Here is a 20,505-nt window from a genome sequence, read left to right as displayed (position 1 = left end):
AATGATGCACTAAATCCACAAGATGGCACCAAAGGAGACCAAACTGCTCATCTTTTATGTCTCATTTCACACAGCTTAATGCCAGAAGTGGACTCTAATTAGGGCTAAATGGTTAATTTGTGGTGGAAATGACATTTTTTTTACACTGCAATTGAAAAATAATAACGTAAATTAAAATGTAAACGAATTAAAATCAATCAAGAAGCGATAAAACAGCCACAGGAGGACAGAATATTGATTTAAAGTGCATTTTGTCATTCTGTTTGTTCAAAATACACAAGCTTCTGTTTCTGAGGCAGTTTAGAATAACCCTTATAAATGAAGGGGAAATGTGAAAACACACATTAGTCATGATGAGGTCAGCTTGAGAAGCTGATGGAAGGCTGTGGTTAAAGGTTTTGGCTCGTTCAGGCGCTCCTCGTAAACTCCAGCTCCTGTCTGGTTTGTGCGCCGGTGTTATCCGACGACAGGTTGTCAAGACAATCATGTGTTTTAATTTAGAATAAAATGAACCTTTAAACAGGCTCTATAAACTCTGTGCCACCAGTTTCGCACAAACTGGCTGTTGGACTTCGTTTTTCTTCGCAGAATAATCCTAAAACTGATGCAAAAACTAGAAAGGACTCTTCTTTACTGGTCGAACTTTGATTTATCGTAGAGGGAAGTTCTTCTGCTGCCTTTATCCACCATCAGAATCACTGAGGTCCCTCTGCAACTAATCTGAAAGCTTTAAAGGATCAGTATGTGATTTCTGCCACTGGGGGTCTCCCAGTACAAACAATAACTCAAGAATCACGGGAGTTGTTGTCTTCAAACTGTCTGACATGATGAAGTTTTGTATTAAAGCGTTTTTTTCTTCTTTTTTTTTAACCTACAACATTGTTTGAATGACTAGTCCAGTTGGGATTCTATTGGAGTGGTTTCATCCAGTCATACCTGCTCAAAGCATGTTCAAATATTGACCATAAATGCAAAAAATAAAAACAAAACGTCATTTTAATATTTTGTTATAAAGTATACCTCTAAGTGGCGCCATACTCTACATTTTTAAAGCTCACAGAGGAAAAAATCAGCCACTTAAAATGAAAAATAAAGGTTCTATGGTTGGTAGAATGTTAATGTTAGTGCAAAGAATCATTGAGATGTTTTGACCATCATAGAACTGGTTTGTGTTATTCTATCAGAGCAGGGTTGCACCAGTGAAGACCACATGAACAAATTAATGAGTCTGCAAGATTTCAGGACTTGAGCTACGTTATTTCTCAAGTTATGGCGCTTTACAATAAACATCTGTCAAATTGAAGCTGGTCAGCATTTGGTGAGTTGAGCCCACAGAACAATAATCCAACACAACAATCATTATTTCACTCTATTTCCATCTGTTTGTTCCATTTTTAGTTCATATTGGATTTATGGAGTTTTAATCAACCACATATAGTGGAAACAGCAAATGTTCTAAGTGGAATATTTAGTTTTAAAGTGCTCCCATGTTTCTCATGTGGAGCCAAAATGGCAAAAAAAAATATGTGGAAACAAGTCCTGTTTGGGGGCTTTTTGCCACAAGGAAAAGTTTCTGAACGATGCTTTACTCATAAAAGCTCCGACTGTCCCTGAAGGCAGCAGCAGCAGCAGCAGCAGGACGGACGCTGCATCTCTCTCCTCCGGCGGGTCGGTGGGCGGGTTGTTCTGCTGCGCACCGCGTCCCACTCTGGATCCCCTCAGTCTGATCTGGACGCAGATTCAGACTCGGACTTGGAGAAGCTGCGCGCCGGAAATAATGTCCCAAACATCTTTTTAATGAGATTTAATGGAGACGAAGTGCGAGATGCTGCTGTGGACTCTGCTGCTCTGCTTCAGCCTCAACGTGCTGGGCGAGCTGGAGGAATCCCAGTCTGAGGATGATGTCGACTTGGACTTGACAGATTTTAATTTAGAGATTGTAAGAGGTTTTTTTTTTCTTTTAGACGAAGGTGTTGCGCATTCTGGTGTTTAGGTTTCGTTTTATGACCCTGTTTGTGTCTGCAGGCGCCGCGCAGGATCCCCCGGCAGCTGAAAACCGTTTTATCCAAGGTAAGAGAAACGAATATTCCAATTTACTCCAAAGCTTTTGCGTCTTTACGCAATTTTACACCCTGAATTTTTGAGATTTGAGAGCACAATCTTGCGCATTTAAAGTTCAATTTTAATGAAAAGCAGGTGTTGATTTGAAGTCAAAGATTAGAAGTGAGGTCTTATTTGGCGTCATGTCTTGATCTGATTATGGCACACTGGGTAGATCAGGTTTCCTCTCAGAGTTTAGTAGTTCATGGTTAAATGTTTTGGTGAACTGCTCTCACTAGCATTAAGAAAACACCCGAATAAGAATTCTGAATATTGGTGCAGAATTCATGACCTAATTTAAGTTATTTAGAAGTGGGTTCTGTCACTCTGAACTTGTGCGCTTTTGGGCGTGACGCGCAGGAGCTGCGCCAAGCGCGCAGTGTGCCAGAGTATCTGTAATGTTCTGGATCCAGGCTCCTGGGAACGGATTCCTCTGACTCTTTTGTTATTGTGACTGTGGGGAAGTCCAGCTTTCATTGTGATGAAATATCTGTGCTGATAAAACAAAACTAAGGAATTTGTCACTGCGCACAAAAGCGATGCGTAAAATCACTCCAAATTTAGCGCCGAGGACGCGGATCCACGTTACATTTAGGCGTTTGTGGCTCTGCAGCGTTGTTCTTTTTTAACGTTTTCTTTTGCAGGAGACCAAACCTCACATCCAGGAGCTCTCCATCAAAACCACCATCATCTCCCGCTATGCCTTCACCGCGGTGTACTGCGCCATGCTCAACCGGCACAACGCCGCCACCGAAGGCGTCTTCCAGTTTCAGATCCCCGCTGACGCTTATGTGTCCAACTTCACCATGTAAGAGCCACACGGGTCATTTAACGAGCAACAACAACTCACAGATGGTTGGTTATAATGAGACAATTAAAGGCCAGGTACTACAAAAGGTGGAAGTTAATACAGTAGCTGGAAAACCTTTGCTTAGAAATGACTTCTCTTAGGTTTAGTTTAAACGTCCCTTCCACATAACGCAGGGTGCAATGAAGAGGTTTATTAAAGGCTGTAAAAACAAACTGAACCCACTGAAGTGCAAGTAAAAATGTCAACTAATGTAAAACCACAAAACCGACCAAAAAAGTGCACAAGATATGTTCACTGGACAGTAACTGGATCTCAACGTTTTTGAGATTCTTGTTGCTGAAATGAAGCAAAAACCAACTTGTGACTAATCGCAGCTCTGCAACACTGGAAAAATATCAAACAAGACTGTGAGTTCACTGGATTTTGTTGATTATTTACTTTATCTTAGTGTAAAAGCTGTTGGTTTAAATTAACTAAACTTGAGAAAATAAGTTCATTAAACTCAAGATATTCGGTTCAATCAACAAGACACTGCCAGTGATTACAATTTTGCTTTCCTTTGACATTTTGTGACTTTAAAACGTTTTTTTTTTTCATTTAACATCGAGGATTTACAGCTTTGTTGAAGCCATTCTTGACCAGACAAAGCCAGTCTGTCAGGCTGCTCCCAGTCACAGTGACATAAATTAGAAATCTGCACCTTCAGGGACTGAATTCAGTTCTAACCTTCATCATGATTAAAATAGTTTTTATTTTGAAAAGAAGCAACCAGAACTTAATTTAACATGCATTAAAAACACATGGCGATTTTCCACCGAGTCTCTTTTCTCAAACCACAAAAAAAACAAAAGTCTCGAGGGAGTTTTTAAACTCTCTAAGGATGCATCCTGGGAAATCTGCTTGTGTGCCAGTTTTGTTTTTATAAACTCAATCTATTGAGTTGAGTGAACTCTCATTTCATTTATTTATTTATTCAGTTTATAATCTAAGGTAAAAATTGCTCAAAACTCATGTTTTTAAGTTCTAAAGGGATCGGAAAACAAACATTTAAACATTTCAAGTTTAAATAAACAGAAATTAGCCAAACTCACATCTTTATTTGAAGTAAACCAGCCAAGATGAGTTGATTTGCTTAAATTCCATTTATGATATTTTACATTTAAGCAGGTCCACAAACTTTGATTTTGCCTCTCCTCATTGGATTCTTTGATTTGACAGATTTTAAGTAGCAGGAATGGTGGAGGAAGTCAGTAGTTTGTGAGCAAAGGGACCCAAAAAAATAGAGAGAAGTCAAAATATTTGTTTATTTTTTCCTTATTGAATCATATTTTGACCGTTTAGATTTAATTTGCGGGTCACTAGAAGAGGCTCGACCCACAGGTTGTAAACCAGTCGCGATGTAAATGGGTTTCTATTAAGATGCTCTTTTAAATTCCAGTCCATGTAAGCAATGGCAAAGAATATCAGCAAGTTCTAGTAAAAAACTGCATTTGTTTTGCAACCTGCAGCCACTCAGCTGCTCATGAAACTTTATGGCAGAGACTGAGTGATGAATGAAACCATTCTCTGAGATGCCACGACTAAAAAAACAAACGTAAATATCATCCGTGTCCCTCTTTGTTGTCAAAATTTGTTCGTTCTATTCAGATGTGGACGTTTTTGACGGTATTTTATGACTGAAACAGCAGGATTTAGTGGCCGGCAGGATTTATGATGCTTCAGTTGTCATGGCGACATTAGCGAGGACACAACTTTTACACTGCTGTTAATGCAACCGCAGACAGACGAGTTCATTCACGCGCAGCGCCGGTACCCGTAAACAGGCAACGACGAGACTCTGTCGACGAATTCTGGCCTTTTGTGCGAGAAAAAAAAACGAGTTGACCTGCGACACAATAGGCGGGCGGTGAATGCGAGCGGCGCTCTAATCCTCGACCTCTGACCCCCTGAACCAGGATCATCGGAGGGCGGGTCTACCAGAGCGAGGTCAGGCCCAAGCAGAAGAGGGTCAAACAGGAGAACGGCAAACCCAGGAACAAACAACCAGGTGACGCAAGGTAAGACTGCATTATGTGTGTGGCCTTTCTCTACGGTTTACCATCTCAAACCGCAGCAGCACTCCCTCCTCTAATGTCCTATTATGCAAACACAGATAGTTTCCCATTTAAAACCTCTTTGGGGCGACCGCAGACCAACCCACTGAAACTCGCATAAATCTGTGGAAGAAGTGACATCATGTCGTTTCCAGCTGTCATGCAAAACGTGACATTTAATTAAAGGCGATGTAGTGATTCATAGACTCCGCTGGTAACCGAGCAGAGGAGGAGGAAGGAAGTAATAGACGGGAGATTAGACAGAAGCAGTAATATTGATGATATCACCAGTTGGACTGGTCACTTCGGTGCTCCACCTCCTCCTCAGTCCTCCACCTTTCACAATGTCTCCAGCATTTTTCTCTATTTAACTATATTTATGTTTAATTTACAGTTTGCTTGTTCAGTTTCAATCAATCAATCGTCATATTTCAGGCAATCTGGAAGCTTTAGATTAAGAAAGCTGCACCTTTACATACACGGAGAAGCTGCAGGATACAGTAGTTAAAGTAAAATTCTAGATAAAATCAGTTGTAAGTGTTTAGGAAAAAGGAAAATGCAGCCACTATAACTACTTTAAAATACAATATCAAACTAGCAATATCAAAAAAGTCTATATGTGTGATTTTATAGCTACTACATGTTGAATTTTACAGTTTCAGAATACAAACTTTAACGTGACCAACAACAATCTAACTCCAGGACACCGACCGACACATGAACTGCACAAACATTCACCGCCCAGTTTCTCTAGAAACTAAAACTCTGGAAATCAGAGATGCTGCAACCTTGTAAAATGTGCAACAAGCTCAGTTTTGAGGGAAGACCTTTCACCAAATTCATATTTAACCTCCAACACTTTCAAAATAGACAGAAGTTTGGCAAATTAAAGGGAAATCTGGAACCATTAGCCCCTTAAGGAGGCTTTGGGTTGCACTTTGCTGGCCTGGTTTGGGTCCTTTTGTCTTTTTAAAGGGAAGGGTCAGCTGATGAGGGAGTATTCTTTGGAAAACTGGTGCTCCATCCTTCCAGTAAAGTTCCAGAAGTTTGGAGACTCGATGAGAAGGAGCGCTGAAGTTTCTGTCGGCACAAAGAGGCCTTGATAAGACACTCGATGTTGTTTTTTCCTTTAATTTATCACCAGCCTGTGTGTATTATTGTATTTAGAAAGAGACATTTTGCTTGTGTGGACTCCAGATGCTAAGTTAAATGACTATTTCAACTACACCCAACTGTTCCCCAAAGCACACTGTGGTTTTATAGCCATACTTTTTTAATAATGTAACTCAAGGTTTGCATTGTTTTTAGTTTATAAAATGAAACTAAATCAGTGTCAGCCTGTTTAAAAACCTGCAAATTCATGATAAAGTTTGGAAATCAGCAAGCAGCAATTTAAATGTCACGCACTATAGCTTGTAAATCAAACAACATTCGTAAAACACCTGCTGCCAAACATCATCCGTCTTCCTCTCCAGTCCAGAGCCGGAGGTGGAGGTGTTCAAGATGGCGGTCGACATACCTGGTCGGAACCGGGCCGTGTTCCTGCTGACGTACGAGGAGCTGCTGCAGCGCCGCCTGGGACGCTACGAGCACGTGACCAGCCTGCGGCCGATGCAGCTGGTCAGCCGCCTCAGCCTGGACGTCACCATCGTCGACCACTCGACCGTCACCGACCTGGAGGTGCTGCCGCTCCGGAACGGCAAGAGCAACGCCGCCGGCAGCGCTGGAGCTGGAGCCAAGACACCAGGTTGGTGGATGAAGTTAGAATTCCATCAGAAAAATACAGTGAATGGTTTGTATTTGTGAGTTAACTTAATAGAAAGTGCAGTAAACAGAAATAAACCCTCACGTCACTGTGGATTTAGGTTGTCTCTTCATATAACCCCAGATTGTATCAATTAATGCTAAAATCAGGCCTCAGTGCATCAAACTATGGCAGGACTCCTTGTTTTCTTACTGCTTGAAATAGTTTCTGAGTCTGTCATGCTGCAGAATGAACTGTACAACATCATAAAATACTCGTCATAAATACTGAATGAAAGGAAAAGTCATGCAAAGTATCCTCAAGTTTAAACTGTTGGTAAAATGTGCAGCGATAAGCATCAGTTTAAATCCATCTTTATGTCACAGCTGCTTTATTTATTTCAAGGCTTTGTTTCTTGATCCGGTTAAACCGAAACACACTTCCCGCCTTTGCTCTCCAGCCAAGCCGGAGCCGCCCATCACCACCGTGATCAAAAACGAAAAGAACGTCTGCAAGATCACCTTCAGCCCCAACATCGTCCAGCAGGCCAAGATCACCACCAACGGCAACCTGGGCGACTTCGTGATCCGCTACGACGTCCAGAGGGACATGGGCATCGGAGACATCCAGGTGAGCCTGCCGCCAGAATACGAGAGAGTAAACACAGACGTGAGGGAAGTTTTGGATGCAGCAGAGAAACTCTGTGAAAACAGTTTGGATGCACGCACATAAGTTTCCCGTCCAGCTCCACGCTCACACTCCTCCACCCACCTGTTAGTCATTCATTTCTCTGGACTCCTGCCACCGGCGTCACTCTGCTGCCAAACGTCTGCAGAGCTACAACTGCAACCAATCTCACAGGCTGCTGCGTGTCTGTAAACGTTTTTTCTGTCTTTCTCAGGTTTTAAATGGTCACTTTGTCCACTACTTCGCCCCCAAAGACCTCCCCGTGGTGCCCAAGAACGTGGTGTTTGTGATCGACACCAGCGCCTCCATGTTGGGGACGAAGATCAGACAGGTACAACTCCCAACACTCGGAGGAAATCCAGAAAACAGCTCGATCAAACGGTTATATGTCGCTGGTTTCAGGGTTCTGTGCAGTTTTCTTACTACATCCTTTATGTTTTGGGTTGAATTTATTATCACATAGAGATGCAACGAAGAATCGATTCACCAATTAGTTGTCACCTGTTATATTAAATCACCAACTGTTGTGACAATCAAGTCACTGGTTTGATTAATTTTTTAAGAAAAAGGAGTCAAAAGTCTCTGATTCCAGCTCTGTAAATTTGAATATTTTCTGGTTTCTTTGCTTCACTGTGACTGTAAACTGAATATCTTAGAGTTGTGGATGAAACAAGACAATTGAGGGTGTTGTTTTGGGCTTTTGGAAACTTTCTGAAAATCATTTGTTTTACTCATGAACTGTGTTCCTTTGTCCATTTTTAACTGGTCACAAAACAGCTTCTATCAATTTTTTTTCTCCATATAGTGCAAAGTTTCCAGATAGAAGACAGTGGAGTACAATATTTATCAGGATAGCTGTATTTTTTTATTTTATTTTTTGTAGAATTCCCAAAAAAACAGACCCACTTTCCAGTCATGAACTGAAACCATGCTGTAGTAATCAAGGAGAAATTTAACAAAAGGGATTTTTTTTTCAGCATACATGCACTGATTAAAGGCTGTTGGTTGGGATTCTGTTAGACACCACAGAGCGACTGCAGAAAGAGAGAAGTGGCTGCATCAGAGCCAAAGATGCACATTTTTTATATCATTTATATTATTAGAAACTGATTTACAAAAACACAAGTGCAAACAATTGGAAAAATGCTGAATATCGGATCCTATAATCGACCAGGCCAATAATCAGTCGACCCCTAATGTCCAGAAAACCAACAATAAAGAAAAAACAAGCAAACATAAAGCGAATTCGGCAGCATCTTACTTTAAATCTTTCAGATGTCAAAATATCTACTTACTGGGCTTTAGACTGATCTCATGACCTTCAGCAGAGAGCAAACTTCTATTATCTAATTTGAATATTTTGATCAACGTCATTGTGATGAATTAAATCAAATGCGTCTATAAAAGTACGATCGGCATTATCAGAGTAAAATACTGTCAGTAAACGTGATCAAATTATTAAACCATTAAATCATTAAACTGTCAGTTACTGTGCTGAGTAGAAAAAAAACCACAGGTGTAGTTCTTTAACTGCTCCGTTACCAGCGAGCAGTTTCTTTGCTCGCTCATACTGTTCCTGACTCCAGAGTTGAATCTGAGGAGCTGCTGCAGCTTCAGCATTTAGTCTGATCATCTGCTGTCTTCTCACATTAAAGTTCTACCTCATGCGTAAAAGTTCCACCTTGGAGCAGAAGCACCAGATATGAACTCCCTCTCAACTCTCTTTCCCAGGAGAGTCCGAGGAAATCTGATGTATTTTCTAAAAGTCTTGCTTCCTATGCAAACCAATTTCCCCCCCATTGCACCTTTTTTAATTTCAATAGCTGCCCTGGATAGGAAACGTGACACTCCACCTCCTCACACCCACACTGGAATATCAATATCAGACCTCTTTCCTGCATCTGCAATAGCGCGATAATCCCCTCCGCCAGGCCTGGGAGCTGATCTCTGCAGCTGCCACGAGAGTATAGAAACAGAAAAGAGCGGAGAAACTGAAAAACAGATTTGCGGAGAGAAAGAAAAAGTGGAAGCACACAGCACAAGGCTGTGCTGTGAGGGAGGAAGGTCAGGGTCCATGGGGTAATGGAACTTTTTAGACAACAGCATCCTCGACCCCTTGATCTCGCCCCCCACCCATCAGCAGCCCCCAGTGGGCAGCAGGAACAGAACAACAAGTGTGTTTTGATGTGGCTTCACAATAGAGGGTTTCAGCGTAGGTCAGTCTGTGGTTCTGACCTCTGCTGTATACAGCCCATATGGACTTCTATAAACCCCTCCAGCAGCAAATTATATATCTCACCCACGCTCAGGGAGGCCGATCGGCACAGATTACGAAACTTCAGGACGGAAGAGTAAGAAGTCGTCCGGGAGTCTCAACTTACACTCTGGGTCTTTGTATTTAAATGTCAAAACTCGACCAAAACTGTGCGTGAAAATTGGTAGAATTAAAATGTGGGTTCCCAAATCATCAGCAATTATTTAAAGGCTACACGCACAGAAAAGTTCATAACAAGTTTCTGAGCCGACACAAAGAAAATCAGACATTTCCAGAGAAGAAAGAGCTCTTTTCTCTCAGATAATAACGAACTAGAGAATGAATTTCTGTTAGTATTAATGGAAGGATTAAATAACCTGCTTATTTTGTAAAAAACCTACAAGTTGCCCATTAAACCCAATCAAAAACCATTGAATATGCTGATTACATAAGTCAAGTAAAAAAAAAGAAGAAGGCAGTTTTTCATTTGCACATGAGACCTAAACAAACTATTTTCCCTTCCATACAGTTGAACCAGCTTTCTGTTACTTTAATAAAACTGTTCACACCAGTGTTCAACATCGCTGACTCGTCCTTCCAGCGCTACATTCAAGGGGAGGTCTCGGGTGGGTGGTGATTAACGGTACTCTTGCTTCCAACTAGCGATGTCCTGATTCTAGTCGCTGAGCCTAAGCCCAGTCCTTTGTTTATGTCTGCTGCCACAAACGGGTTGTAAATTTGAATAATTCACTGAATATGTGCAGCAACATCAGTCAACAGCTGATGGGTTGTGCCTCGATGTTGTTGGCAGAGCTACACACGCATGATACTGGTTGTGAAAGAGGCCTTCACATGTCACTGGTATTATAGGAATGATGTCCTGATTGATCTGACTGATTTTATGAGCGCTGGTCGGAGGTCATGAAGCCTCATAGGAAACTTTGTCACGGTGCCACTTTATTAGTTTAACCCCGATGGTGCTTTCTGCTTGCCAACGAGGAGCTGCCATCCTCATCTAGCTGCTACAGTAATAAACAGTAAGAGACTCCACCTGGTGGCGCAACCAGGTACTACAGCTGATCTACAATGAAGTGTGTATTATCCAGGGAAAAGGTATCGGTTATTGTTAGATATTAAATATTAAAAGGACTCAAAACTTGATCAGGACTTCCCTATTTCCAACTGTTGAAGCTCTTCAGTGCAACAGCAAAATAATGGTACAAACATCATAACCAAACTCAATTTACCCTTACGTAACATAACTGAAAGTAGACAAATTAGCAGACAGCGTCATAAACCCATGTGGAGATGGACCAGCAAAAAAATGAAGTCTATGCAAATTATTAAAAGACAGTGCAGTTCCTCAAATCACCACTTGAGGTTGGCTCCAAAAGCAAGTCAATCCCCGTAGACCTCCGTGTTAAAATGCTCAACTTAGCAGCAGAAGCTAACTTGATTACAGCCTGGTAGGAAAAACAATGTTGGTCTCTATAGCTAATTTCCCCTTTTATGGCAGCTGTATTGGGGGTGAATTTTTATATAACTCACCTGTTCAAACTGTATTCAGACTTAAAGTTAAATATAATTAATGGCATCGCCACTTTGAGGGACATCTAAAATATTCAAATTCAAACGAGAAAATAAATGCCAGTGATGGCTTCTGGGGTTGGAATATTTATCTTAGTATCAGCGTGAGTTTAATTAAAAAAAGATTAGAAACACCATAAAGAAATGTAAATTGAATTTATCACAAAATTAAGATTCACCTGAGAGGGACAGAGTATGAATATCTTAAAAACAAAAGTTAAAACTCACTTGTTTAGCCTGAGTTTTATCCAGAGTGTTAACTGTCATTTCTTATTATTTTGTTATTATTGATTTATATTAAACATGTTTTGCAGCTCTTTTTTTTAAAAGCTGTTTTTCCGTTCAGTACTTGGAGTTTCATCTAATGCATGATGTGAAAGAAAACAGCAGTTTTTTTGTCCATATTCTACAAAACTGAAATGAAGAGCCAAGATATTACAGAACTCTGCACAAAGGCAACAGCACGGATTAAAGCTCTTGCACTTGATTTTTTTTTACCATTTTCTTTTGAACAGTCCCAGCACTGTGCTCAATTCTTCTTCAAAACGCCTTGAGATGCTGCCATCTTTGACATTGGAGCACATAAATCAAGCCTCTACACAAAACAACACAGGCTCACTCTTTTTTAAAAAATTTGGATGTGCTGCATATAATGTTTTACAATCAATGAATCGCCTTCATCTGTGATTTCTCCCTCAGACTAAAGACGCTCTGTTCACCATTCTGAGAGATCTGCGGCCAGGCGATCGCTTCAACTTCATCAGCTTCTCAAACAGGATCAAAGTCTGGCAGCCCAAAGGCCTCGTGCCAGTGACGCCCCTGAATATCAGAGACGCCAAGAAGTTCATTTACATGCTGATGCCAACTGGAGGTGAGACATTCTTGTGTTCAGGGTTTGTCTTTTTCACAATTGAGATCTTATATTGACTCTTGTGCAACGTGCATGTGGGTTAATATTATAGTCATGGCTCCCTAAAGACTTTCTGAAATGCTAAATAAAGATTTTCTGGTTTAAACGTTAATAATTTGAAGATCTGGACAGAAAAAAATCACCTTGAAGAACTCATAACACTCCTGCTTTAAGACGGAAAAGTCTTTTTAACAAGCCTTCTTCATGTTGCGTCAGGGCGATAAAAATGTTAGACTGTATTTCCACATCCTTGACATTTTCCTATGACTTACAATCTCCACTGACGTCCGTCCACTGCAGGCACAAACATCGACGGTGCCATCCAGACCGGCTCCTCTCTGCTCCGTGATTACCTCCAGGGCCCGGACGCCAGCCCCAACAGCGTCTCGCTCATCATCTTCCTGACTGACGGGCGGCCCACCGTCGGGGAGATCCAGTCCACGGCCATCCTGGGCAACACTCGCTCCGCCGTGCAGGAGAAGTTCTGCGTCTTCACCATCGGGATTGGCAACGACGTGGACTACCGGCTGCTGGAGCGCATGGCTCTGGACAACTGTGGGATGATGAGACGCATCAACGAGGAGGCCGACGCCAGTGCAATGCTGAAAGGGTATGAATGAAGTTGTTGATATATTCAGTATCACAGGCCAGCTTGTGGTGTTGAAGTGGTGTTGGTACGAAACTGACACTTGTGAGAAAGGATACCATAATTGGCTAAAAATTTGTCTAAAACTGTCTGAAACTAGTTTGAAAATTTGATCTAAATGTGGTCTAAATTGTTTTATGAAACTGAGCTAAGATTGGTTTGGAAATGACATAATAATGTCAAACTGGTCTGAAATGTGACTTGACACTACATTGAACGTATACTTAATGTAAAGATGGTCGAAAATGGTTTGAAATGTATTTTGGATGTGATCCAGCATTTTTTTTAATTTATTTTTTTAAACTGACCCAGACTGGTCCGATAATGTCTTTTGGATGTGGTCTAAAATAGGTGTGAAACTGGTCTGGAATCTGGATTGGTACTAGACTGGAAGCATATTGCAATTGGTATAAAAGTGATCTGAAACTGGTCTGAAAATGTGGTTTAGATGTGGGGTCCAAAATAAGTGTGGAACAAACTGGTCTGAAATCTGGTCTGACACTGTAATGAAAGTATATAAGAACAGGTCTGAAACTAGTTTGAAAGAGTCTTTTGGAAGATAGCTGTGAAATTGAACTAAGTTTGGTTTGAAAATGTGGTTTGGAAGCAACCTAACCTAGTGTGAAACCAATCTGAGATGGTTTTGAGCATGTGTTTTTCAGCGTGGTCTAAACTTGGAGAGAAACTCGTGTAAAACTGGTATTAAACAGCCAAAAACTGTCCAAGATCTGGTCCAAGAAAGGTTGGACAAGTACTTTTGGAAGTGGCCTAAACTTTTTTATGAAACTGGTCTGACGCTTTATTTAACTCTAACTTAAAAATAGAGTCAAAATGTGGACGTGAAGCTGGTAAAACAGTCTGAAAGTGGTCAGAAATGAGTGTGACACTTATCTGAGACTAATCTAAAACTGTCTTAAAGCGAGAAAGCCCGACAAGATTCTGACCATGGACACAGTAGATTTTACACTTTACCATTTTTTATTTTAACTGACCTTAAACTGGTGGTGTTCCAGAAACACATCTTAAACTGGACTGTATAGTTAGACTGACCACTTTTAGAGTCGTTGGGCATTTTAGTGTGAAGAAGCTTAGTTTATGCAGAATTTAACTCTTCCACCTAAGGTAGAGCAAACTAAGGCAACTCTGCCCAGTGGAGGAATTGAGACGTCCATCTGAAGTTTAGCTATTAGTTTGAGTTACTGTAGTCAAAACCTGTCTCAGTGAAATCAGGCCCTGGATACTCTTCCCTGACTGCAGGCGATCTATAAGCTTTACTGTTGAGAAATCCCCACAGTGAGGTAACCACGTCCTCTAAGATCTGACCATCAAATTCACATATGGGAATGTTGCATCTGTGTGGCTTCCAAAACCTTCATGCAACAATCTCCTTTAATCTGTTGTCTCCACCTTTGGTACACGCTGTCCTGCTTCTGCAACGGACTTCCCAGGAATCATTTCTTATTATTCGACTAATCACACAGCAGGAAGGTCAAAACGAAGATTAAGTAAAGAATAAATGTGTCATTTTTAATCAGTTTCAGTGGGTACCTCCTGCCCTATACCTCCCCCCTTCACATGTGTATAATCTGCTTCTTATTAGGCAATTAGCCGTCCTTAATTCCTCCCTCCTCCCCTCCGACACGTCCTTCCATCTCTCATCAAGCCGTGCGGGAACCAAGACCGAAAATGTGACGGTGCTGACAACAGACCTCTTTAATCAACTCCAACATGTGACGGCCACAGACTACAACAGCCACTCTCTTTCTCCCTCAGACCTGTTTTTTCTTTTCTCCCTTATCCTTTAAACACAGCCCTTCGCCCACCTTCTCCCTTCCGCACTCGGACACACGAGGTGTTTGTTCAGTCGAGCAGGAATGTGTGTGTGTGTTGTGAAACCTGCGTCTGAGTATGTGCGCGGGGTTAACAGATAGACTCCGCAGATAATAGCCCCCGTCCCGCTTGAACAAACACGCCGGTTAGGAAGGTGAGGAGGTTTGCCGCGGTGTGACAACAAGGACAGGACGCCACGCGCACGGGTTCGGCTTTGTGCGCGCTCGCTCGCCAATGTGTGCTTAAACCCTGAAGTGGGGTGGCGGTAGCTTAAGGGGTTAGACAAGCAGGTCTATGGCCGGAAAGGTGGTTTCTTTGGATAAACAAGACTTTTGATGGAACCTACGACAGCATCCTTGTTGTTCTGCCTCAAAAACTACGACTAGGTGCTGAGCATGTGTTTGATTGGTGATTAGCAGAGAAGAATGATCTCGGTATGCATACAAAATAAGTAAGGTTTGACGAGGTTTGTGGCAACTTAAGCCTTAATTATACTTCTTTCTATGGACACCATGAAGGCCTAGTTGTTGACATTTCTCGTCTTCGAGATCGTACCTACATATTCCAGCATACAGACGACTTCTAAACATGCATACTACTGCGTTTGTAGCATACTTGGATTTCTTTGCAGGTTGCCCAAAAATGTTGCACGCTCACCCCTCTGCAGACGTCTACGTGTAACCCAAAATTTGTGATCGCATGGACGTATACACCGACTGCACATGAAAAACAAATGGTGCCCAAAATAAATTCTTGCTTTGAGATGAGGTTGTACGAGGGGATTTTCCGTTACCCACACCTTTATAATTCATCACTAAAAGAGTTGTAATTGAAGTAGTCGCTGCTTGATTTGCAGCTACATGCCTTCCCATCGACGGCACCCAAACACAGTTCTGAATTCTGCAGAAATCCCGTCATGTCCGCCCACTGTGGAACAACCCAGTCACAGGAGCACAGCGCTGCAGCCCCAATCTGAAACCAGCTGCAACATCCTGTGAAAAGCGCAAAGTCACAGCCAGCCTTTTAGAAACATCCACAGGAATCCAGTGTTTTTCGATATACAGTGCCGCTGTTACCAGGTGGAGCCCCGTGCTATTTAATGAGATGGAATATTGCAACTCCATCGCCGCGTTAAACACTGTAGTGACCCGAAGGGGCAGCGCTTGGCAGTTCTGTGTTGGCAATCACAAAGAACCATAGGAATGCTACTGTTCAAATCCAGATTGTTAAATGAGCAGTTTTGTGATTGTTGTGTATGGATGAGGTGGTTTCTGGTGTTTGTGTGGCATTGTGGGGGTTGGTCTAGCAATGGGCCACCATGACAGAGACTTTCGTCGGGGCTCAAGGCCACACTTACAGTGACAGCATTCCAGAGGTAAAGTGGCCAATTAGGACGAGCAGATTTTTCAATTAACACCAAGTATACACAGTTAAATACGGAAAACAGCAATTGTACTTCATTCAGTTTAACGATTATTGAATTACTGATTGACAACGTGTCGGACTATCAGACTTAAAAACAAAATGTATGAAATTTGCATCCACAAAAACAACTTAAATTAGCATTTAAACTGTAGGACACTGCTTGGCAAACAAACACAACCCAAGTAGTTTGGTTTCAATACTTAATACGATACACCACAATATACCATAAAGTGTTTCAAGACTGGATTTTACAACTACGGCAACTCAGTGCTTGTGGAATCTATGGACTACTCACCAGAAAAACATTGCTTTGAAGTCATCTTTTGACTGTCATATCTCTTTTTTGCAACGGTTCAGCTGCAAACCAACATGTCTTTGCGTTCCTTTCTAGGTTCTACGATGAGATAGGAACCCCTCTGCTGTCGGACATAAGGGTCAACTACACAGAGGACTCAGTCCAGTACGTCACCCAGCATCTCTTCACCAACTACTTCAACGGCTCTGAGATCGTCATCGCCGGCAAGCTCACGAACCAAAGCGCAGAATCCCTCCACGTCCAGGTTACCGCCAGCAACAACGACAAGAGCATCATCCTGGAGACCGACGTGCCGCTGCAACATCGACAGCTCGAGACCGAGAAGCATGTGAAGGCAGCTACGGCGGCGATGGCGGCCGGATCCAGAGCTGTGGGGTCGGGGGTCACGCAGAGTTTAGGGGCCGCTATGGGTTCGATAGCTGAGGACTTTGTGGAACGTGTTTGGGGTTTCTTAAGCGTCAAGGAGGGTCTGCGGTCGAGGCTTCGCAGCCAAACCAGCAGGGAGAGGGAGGGCCACATCCAGCAGGCCACCAACCTGTCTCTGACCTACCACTTCCTCACCCCCCTCACCAACATGGTGGTGGAGAAGCCGGAGGTCCTGGCTGACGGCACCATGGCCCCGGCGCCCACCGTCCTGCCAGCAGCTGAGGAGGCTGCCTCACCGGCCAATGAGCTGCCAGGCGACCCAGATGACAGAAAGCCACAGAAACCCGACGGGATGCGCAGCAGCCAGACTTCATCTCTGAGGAACACCATTGGTGAGGCTGTGTGTCCTAGTTTGTATTGTAGAGGGGCTTTCCATTGTTCTGACTTCTTTGCATCGACTCTCTTCCCTCCAGCTTCGTGGAGGAGTTTCCAGGTACTTAAATGTACATGGAGCAGAAAAGGAGATTAGAGCGAGGAAACGCTGGCGTATACTATTCATTTAGTGTTTTAACAAGTAGCGAGGTTTCATAAACAAGAGCAGTTTAAGAGGCCTCTATATTATTTTTTGTAATTTTAGCATGTTTTTCATTATCTGGTTTTCACTGTAGGAACTTCTGGGCAGTTTTCAGGCGACCTGAATCTTTGAGCAGGTTTCGGCTGCAGACCCGTCCCTTTAGGCGCCATTTTTTTCTCCTTTTTCTCTAACATCCTCATCTTCAATGTAAAACTTACCATCTAGGTTACCATAAAAAAAAAACCTCCATTGTTTCATTTCCTACGTGTGCTCGAATACTTGAGTTAAAATCACGGTCGAAACTGTCTGATCTTACACCCCAGTGGAAACAGAAAGCTAAAAGGACAGATTACGGAGCTTCTCCTGTAAATATTAGCGCCACCTCATTGAGCCCCTATTGAACTGTTTTAATGGGGTCACCTTTGGAAACCATCGCAACCGTTGTGGATCCAAGACAACTAAAGCTTTCGTCCTCGGCAAAGCTGCATTTATGAACTTTTCAGATCCACATGTCTAGCCTCTAAGGGATTAAACTAATTTCGATGAAGTAGTTCTTTAAGATGCAAACTGCCTCTTCTCTCCTCAGACACTTGGTACTAAATTACTAACACTAATTTCCTTATAACAACAGTTATGAGTTCCAATTCTGGTTCATCATCGGAGGTAATTATTTTTTTTCCTTGCAGGTAAAGCTGAGAGGAGACCAGCCAAGAAATCCATCACCGTCTCCAAAACATCAGGTGATTTCACCTCGTCTCTCTCCTGTAAACAGTTTTCTCCTGCCTGTGTCATCTGATAGCATTTGAACTCTATATGCTCTGAGCGTAAACGCTGTGGTTACGCGGTTCCAAGGTAAGACTTGAAAGACGGCGGAGGGGGAATGTACAGTAGACTCTCTCTGCACTCTCTGTGTGGGCGGCCTGTAATTTGGACCTTCGTCAGACAGTGATCACACAGGCAGCGAGAGGTTTAGGGATTCCTCTGAACACGACCTGAGAGCAGGAAAGAAGGGTCTAATTGAAATACCAACACAGGCGCTACGTGGCACTTTGAACGTGCGAGTGCGTGTTTGCGAGTGCAGGTACTGCGGGTTAATGGGCCGGAGCCCAGGGAGCTGGATGTTTGTTCATGAGGTACAGTAAAGAGTGGGAACCATCAGAAGCAGTTAGTGAGGACTAATGACCCTGTCATTAGCGCTGCTCTATCATCTCATTGCTGCTCTGTTCATCTCAGCTGGTTCTCATGAGCCTAAAGAGACTCTCTCATAAAACAGAAGCTGGGCTGGTTAACACACTGGCTCTCTGCAGTATAAACCTGCTGCAGTAAACACAGCCGCCCGAGCAGCAACAGGCTTTTGTTATTTGCTGCTTTATAGAGGTTTTGTGTCAAAGATCGTAGCTCAAGGACACAGTAAAACACGTTTTATTTTTACGGATTTAGAGCCTAATTTCATGATCTATTATAGTAAATTAATTAGTTTCATTGTCAGTCATTAAGCCAAAGCCCTCCTCCCGCCTCATTCTCTAACTAGCAGTTGTGAAAGTGAGGTTTTGTGTCCATATTAAAGCTAAATAGTGCTGGATAGACGAGCTGCAGCCAGGATTCTGTAAATACTAAAGCTGTGCTACCGCTAGCACACAACAGAACATAATGAAACTGTGTCACTATTTAAAAGAAAGATCTAATGTGCAATATTCCATTTAATCGTCTCATTATCACGTATATTACCTCTGCCAGCATTACTCGTTACTGTTCTACTCTTGCCTTATTTCAGCTTCCTTATGTTTTTTTCAGTAATCTATCTGGTTGCTTTCCTCTTTTAGGCATTCCTTATTATGTCATTTGACTTTTTTTTATGAGCATTACTTGACAGTTTTTCTTTGTGTACTGGCAGCAGTGCTGGTTGTTCAGCGCTGTGCCATCAGACGTCTAACTCACACGGAAAACACAATAAATCTCTTTTATTAGAATTACATTTATTTAATTTGTTATTGTTATTTTTTGCTGCATACATTTTAAAACCCAAGTGGGACTTTTAAAAGACTGTAAACTCTATTATGGGCCCACATTTGCAGAAGACATGACAGCATACTGGAGTGTAATAACAGCTCTGATAGACAGTAAAATGTAAACACACAAGACTGAGATATAACGATGCCAGCAGCAGCAGCAGAGTGCCAAAACCTCGTGGTATAAAACATGTAATTACTTCAATCTTTTTTTTATTCTGCCCCGTCAAATTAGCCACCTGTATTTTGTCCAAGTCTCTACAGAAATACGTCAAATGAAGTTGCTCTCCAGCTAAATGGATGTTTTTTTTGATACCTACTTGTGATATACCAACTGCTTATCATCATGTTTCTCTCTTTCATGTCCTTTTACTGCTTAGCGGATGGTGACCCTCACTTTGTGGTGGAGTTCCCCCTCAGTAAACTAACCGTGTGCTTTAACATCAACGGGGAGCCTGGACACGTCCTTCGCCTCGTGTCCGACCACAAGTACTCCGGTAGGCCTCGCGTCGAACCATTAAACTGGATTTCACATCGAGCTCTACATCATTCATGCTGCTGATGTGTCTCCTCAGGCGTGACGGTTAACGGTAAGCTGATCGGCGCTCCGGCTCCACCCGGCAGCCACAAGCAGCAGCGCACCTACTTCAGCTCCATCACCATCGTGGTGGATCGACCCCGGCGCGCCTACATCGAGGTCACGCCCAAGAAGGTCATCCTGGACGGACGCGACCGCATGGTGCTGCCCTGCCACTCCACCGTGGCCGTGGACAGCGGCGAGCTGTCGGTGGCCATCGTGGGGAAGTCCAACGTGACCGTGACGGTGGGAGGGAACATCGGCTTCGTGATCCTGCTGCACCAGTACAAGAACCCGGCGCCCTACCAGAGGGACCACCTGGGCTTCTACATCGGTAACAGCAAGGGGCTGTCGCACAACTGCCACGGTCTGCTGGGTAGGTGCCTGAGAAGCTTCCGATGCATGTATATGAAAAATCATAAAACCAAAAGCACAGTCATCAACCACTGGAGGCTGCAGTGATCACTCTGGTGCACGACTGAATTACTGGAATATTTGTCGTGTCATCAGCAGGTGTGAACATTTAGGTTGACAGATGTTGCTGCTAAAGATGGATTACAGCTCCCGAATGTTTTC

General features: G+C 42.8%; 1 protein-coding gene across 1 annotated transcript in view; it reads left to right on the top strand.

Annotated features, from left to right (window-relative positions):
• The first annotated feature begins 1,637 nt into the window (after window positions 1–1,637).
• The window catches only part of itih5 (inter-alpha-trypsin inhibitor heavy chain 5), a 19,898-nt gene continuing 1,030 nt past the window's right edge, over window positions 1,638–20,505 (top strand). Inside the window, exons 1-13 of the mRNA XM_008305276.1 lie at window positions 1,638–1,939; window positions 2,026–2,070; window positions 2,745–2,908; window positions 4,867–4,968; window positions 6,480–6,751; window positions 7,209–7,378; window positions 7,650–7,766; window positions 11,976–12,147; window positions 12,487–12,796; window positions 16,479–17,161; window positions 18,030–18,083; window positions 19,733–19,849; window positions 19,928–20,305. Coding sequence (XP_008303498.1) covers window positions 1,808–1,939; window positions 2,026–2,070; window positions 2,745–2,908; window positions 4,867–4,968; window positions 6,480–6,751; window positions 7,209–7,378; window positions 7,650–7,766; window positions 11,976–12,147; window positions 12,487–12,796; window positions 16,479–17,161; window positions 18,030–18,083; window positions 19,733–19,849; window positions 19,928–20,305 — 2,716 coding nt within the window. The 5' untranslated portion in view covers window positions 1,638–1,807. The remainder of the gene's footprint in view (window positions 1,940–2,025; window positions 2,071–2,744; window positions 2,909–4,866; window positions 4,969–6,479; window positions 6,752–7,208; window positions 7,379–7,649; window positions 7,767–11,975; window positions 12,148–12,486; window positions 12,797–16,478; window positions 17,162–18,029; window positions 18,084–19,732; window positions 19,850–19,927; window positions 20,306–20,505) is intronic.

Source organism: Stegastes partitus, unplaced genomic scaffold, assembly GCF_000690725.1.
Source record: "Stegastes partitus isolate 25-593 unplaced genomic scaffold, Stegastes_partitus-1.0.2 Scaffold2458, whole genome shotgun sequence".
Classification (NCBI taxonomy): Eukaryota; Metazoa; Chordata; class Actinopteri; family Pomacentridae; genus Stegastes; species Stegastes partitus.
Note: the sequence above shows the minus strand (reverse complement) of the source record. Positions and strands in the feature narration are given on the sequence as shown.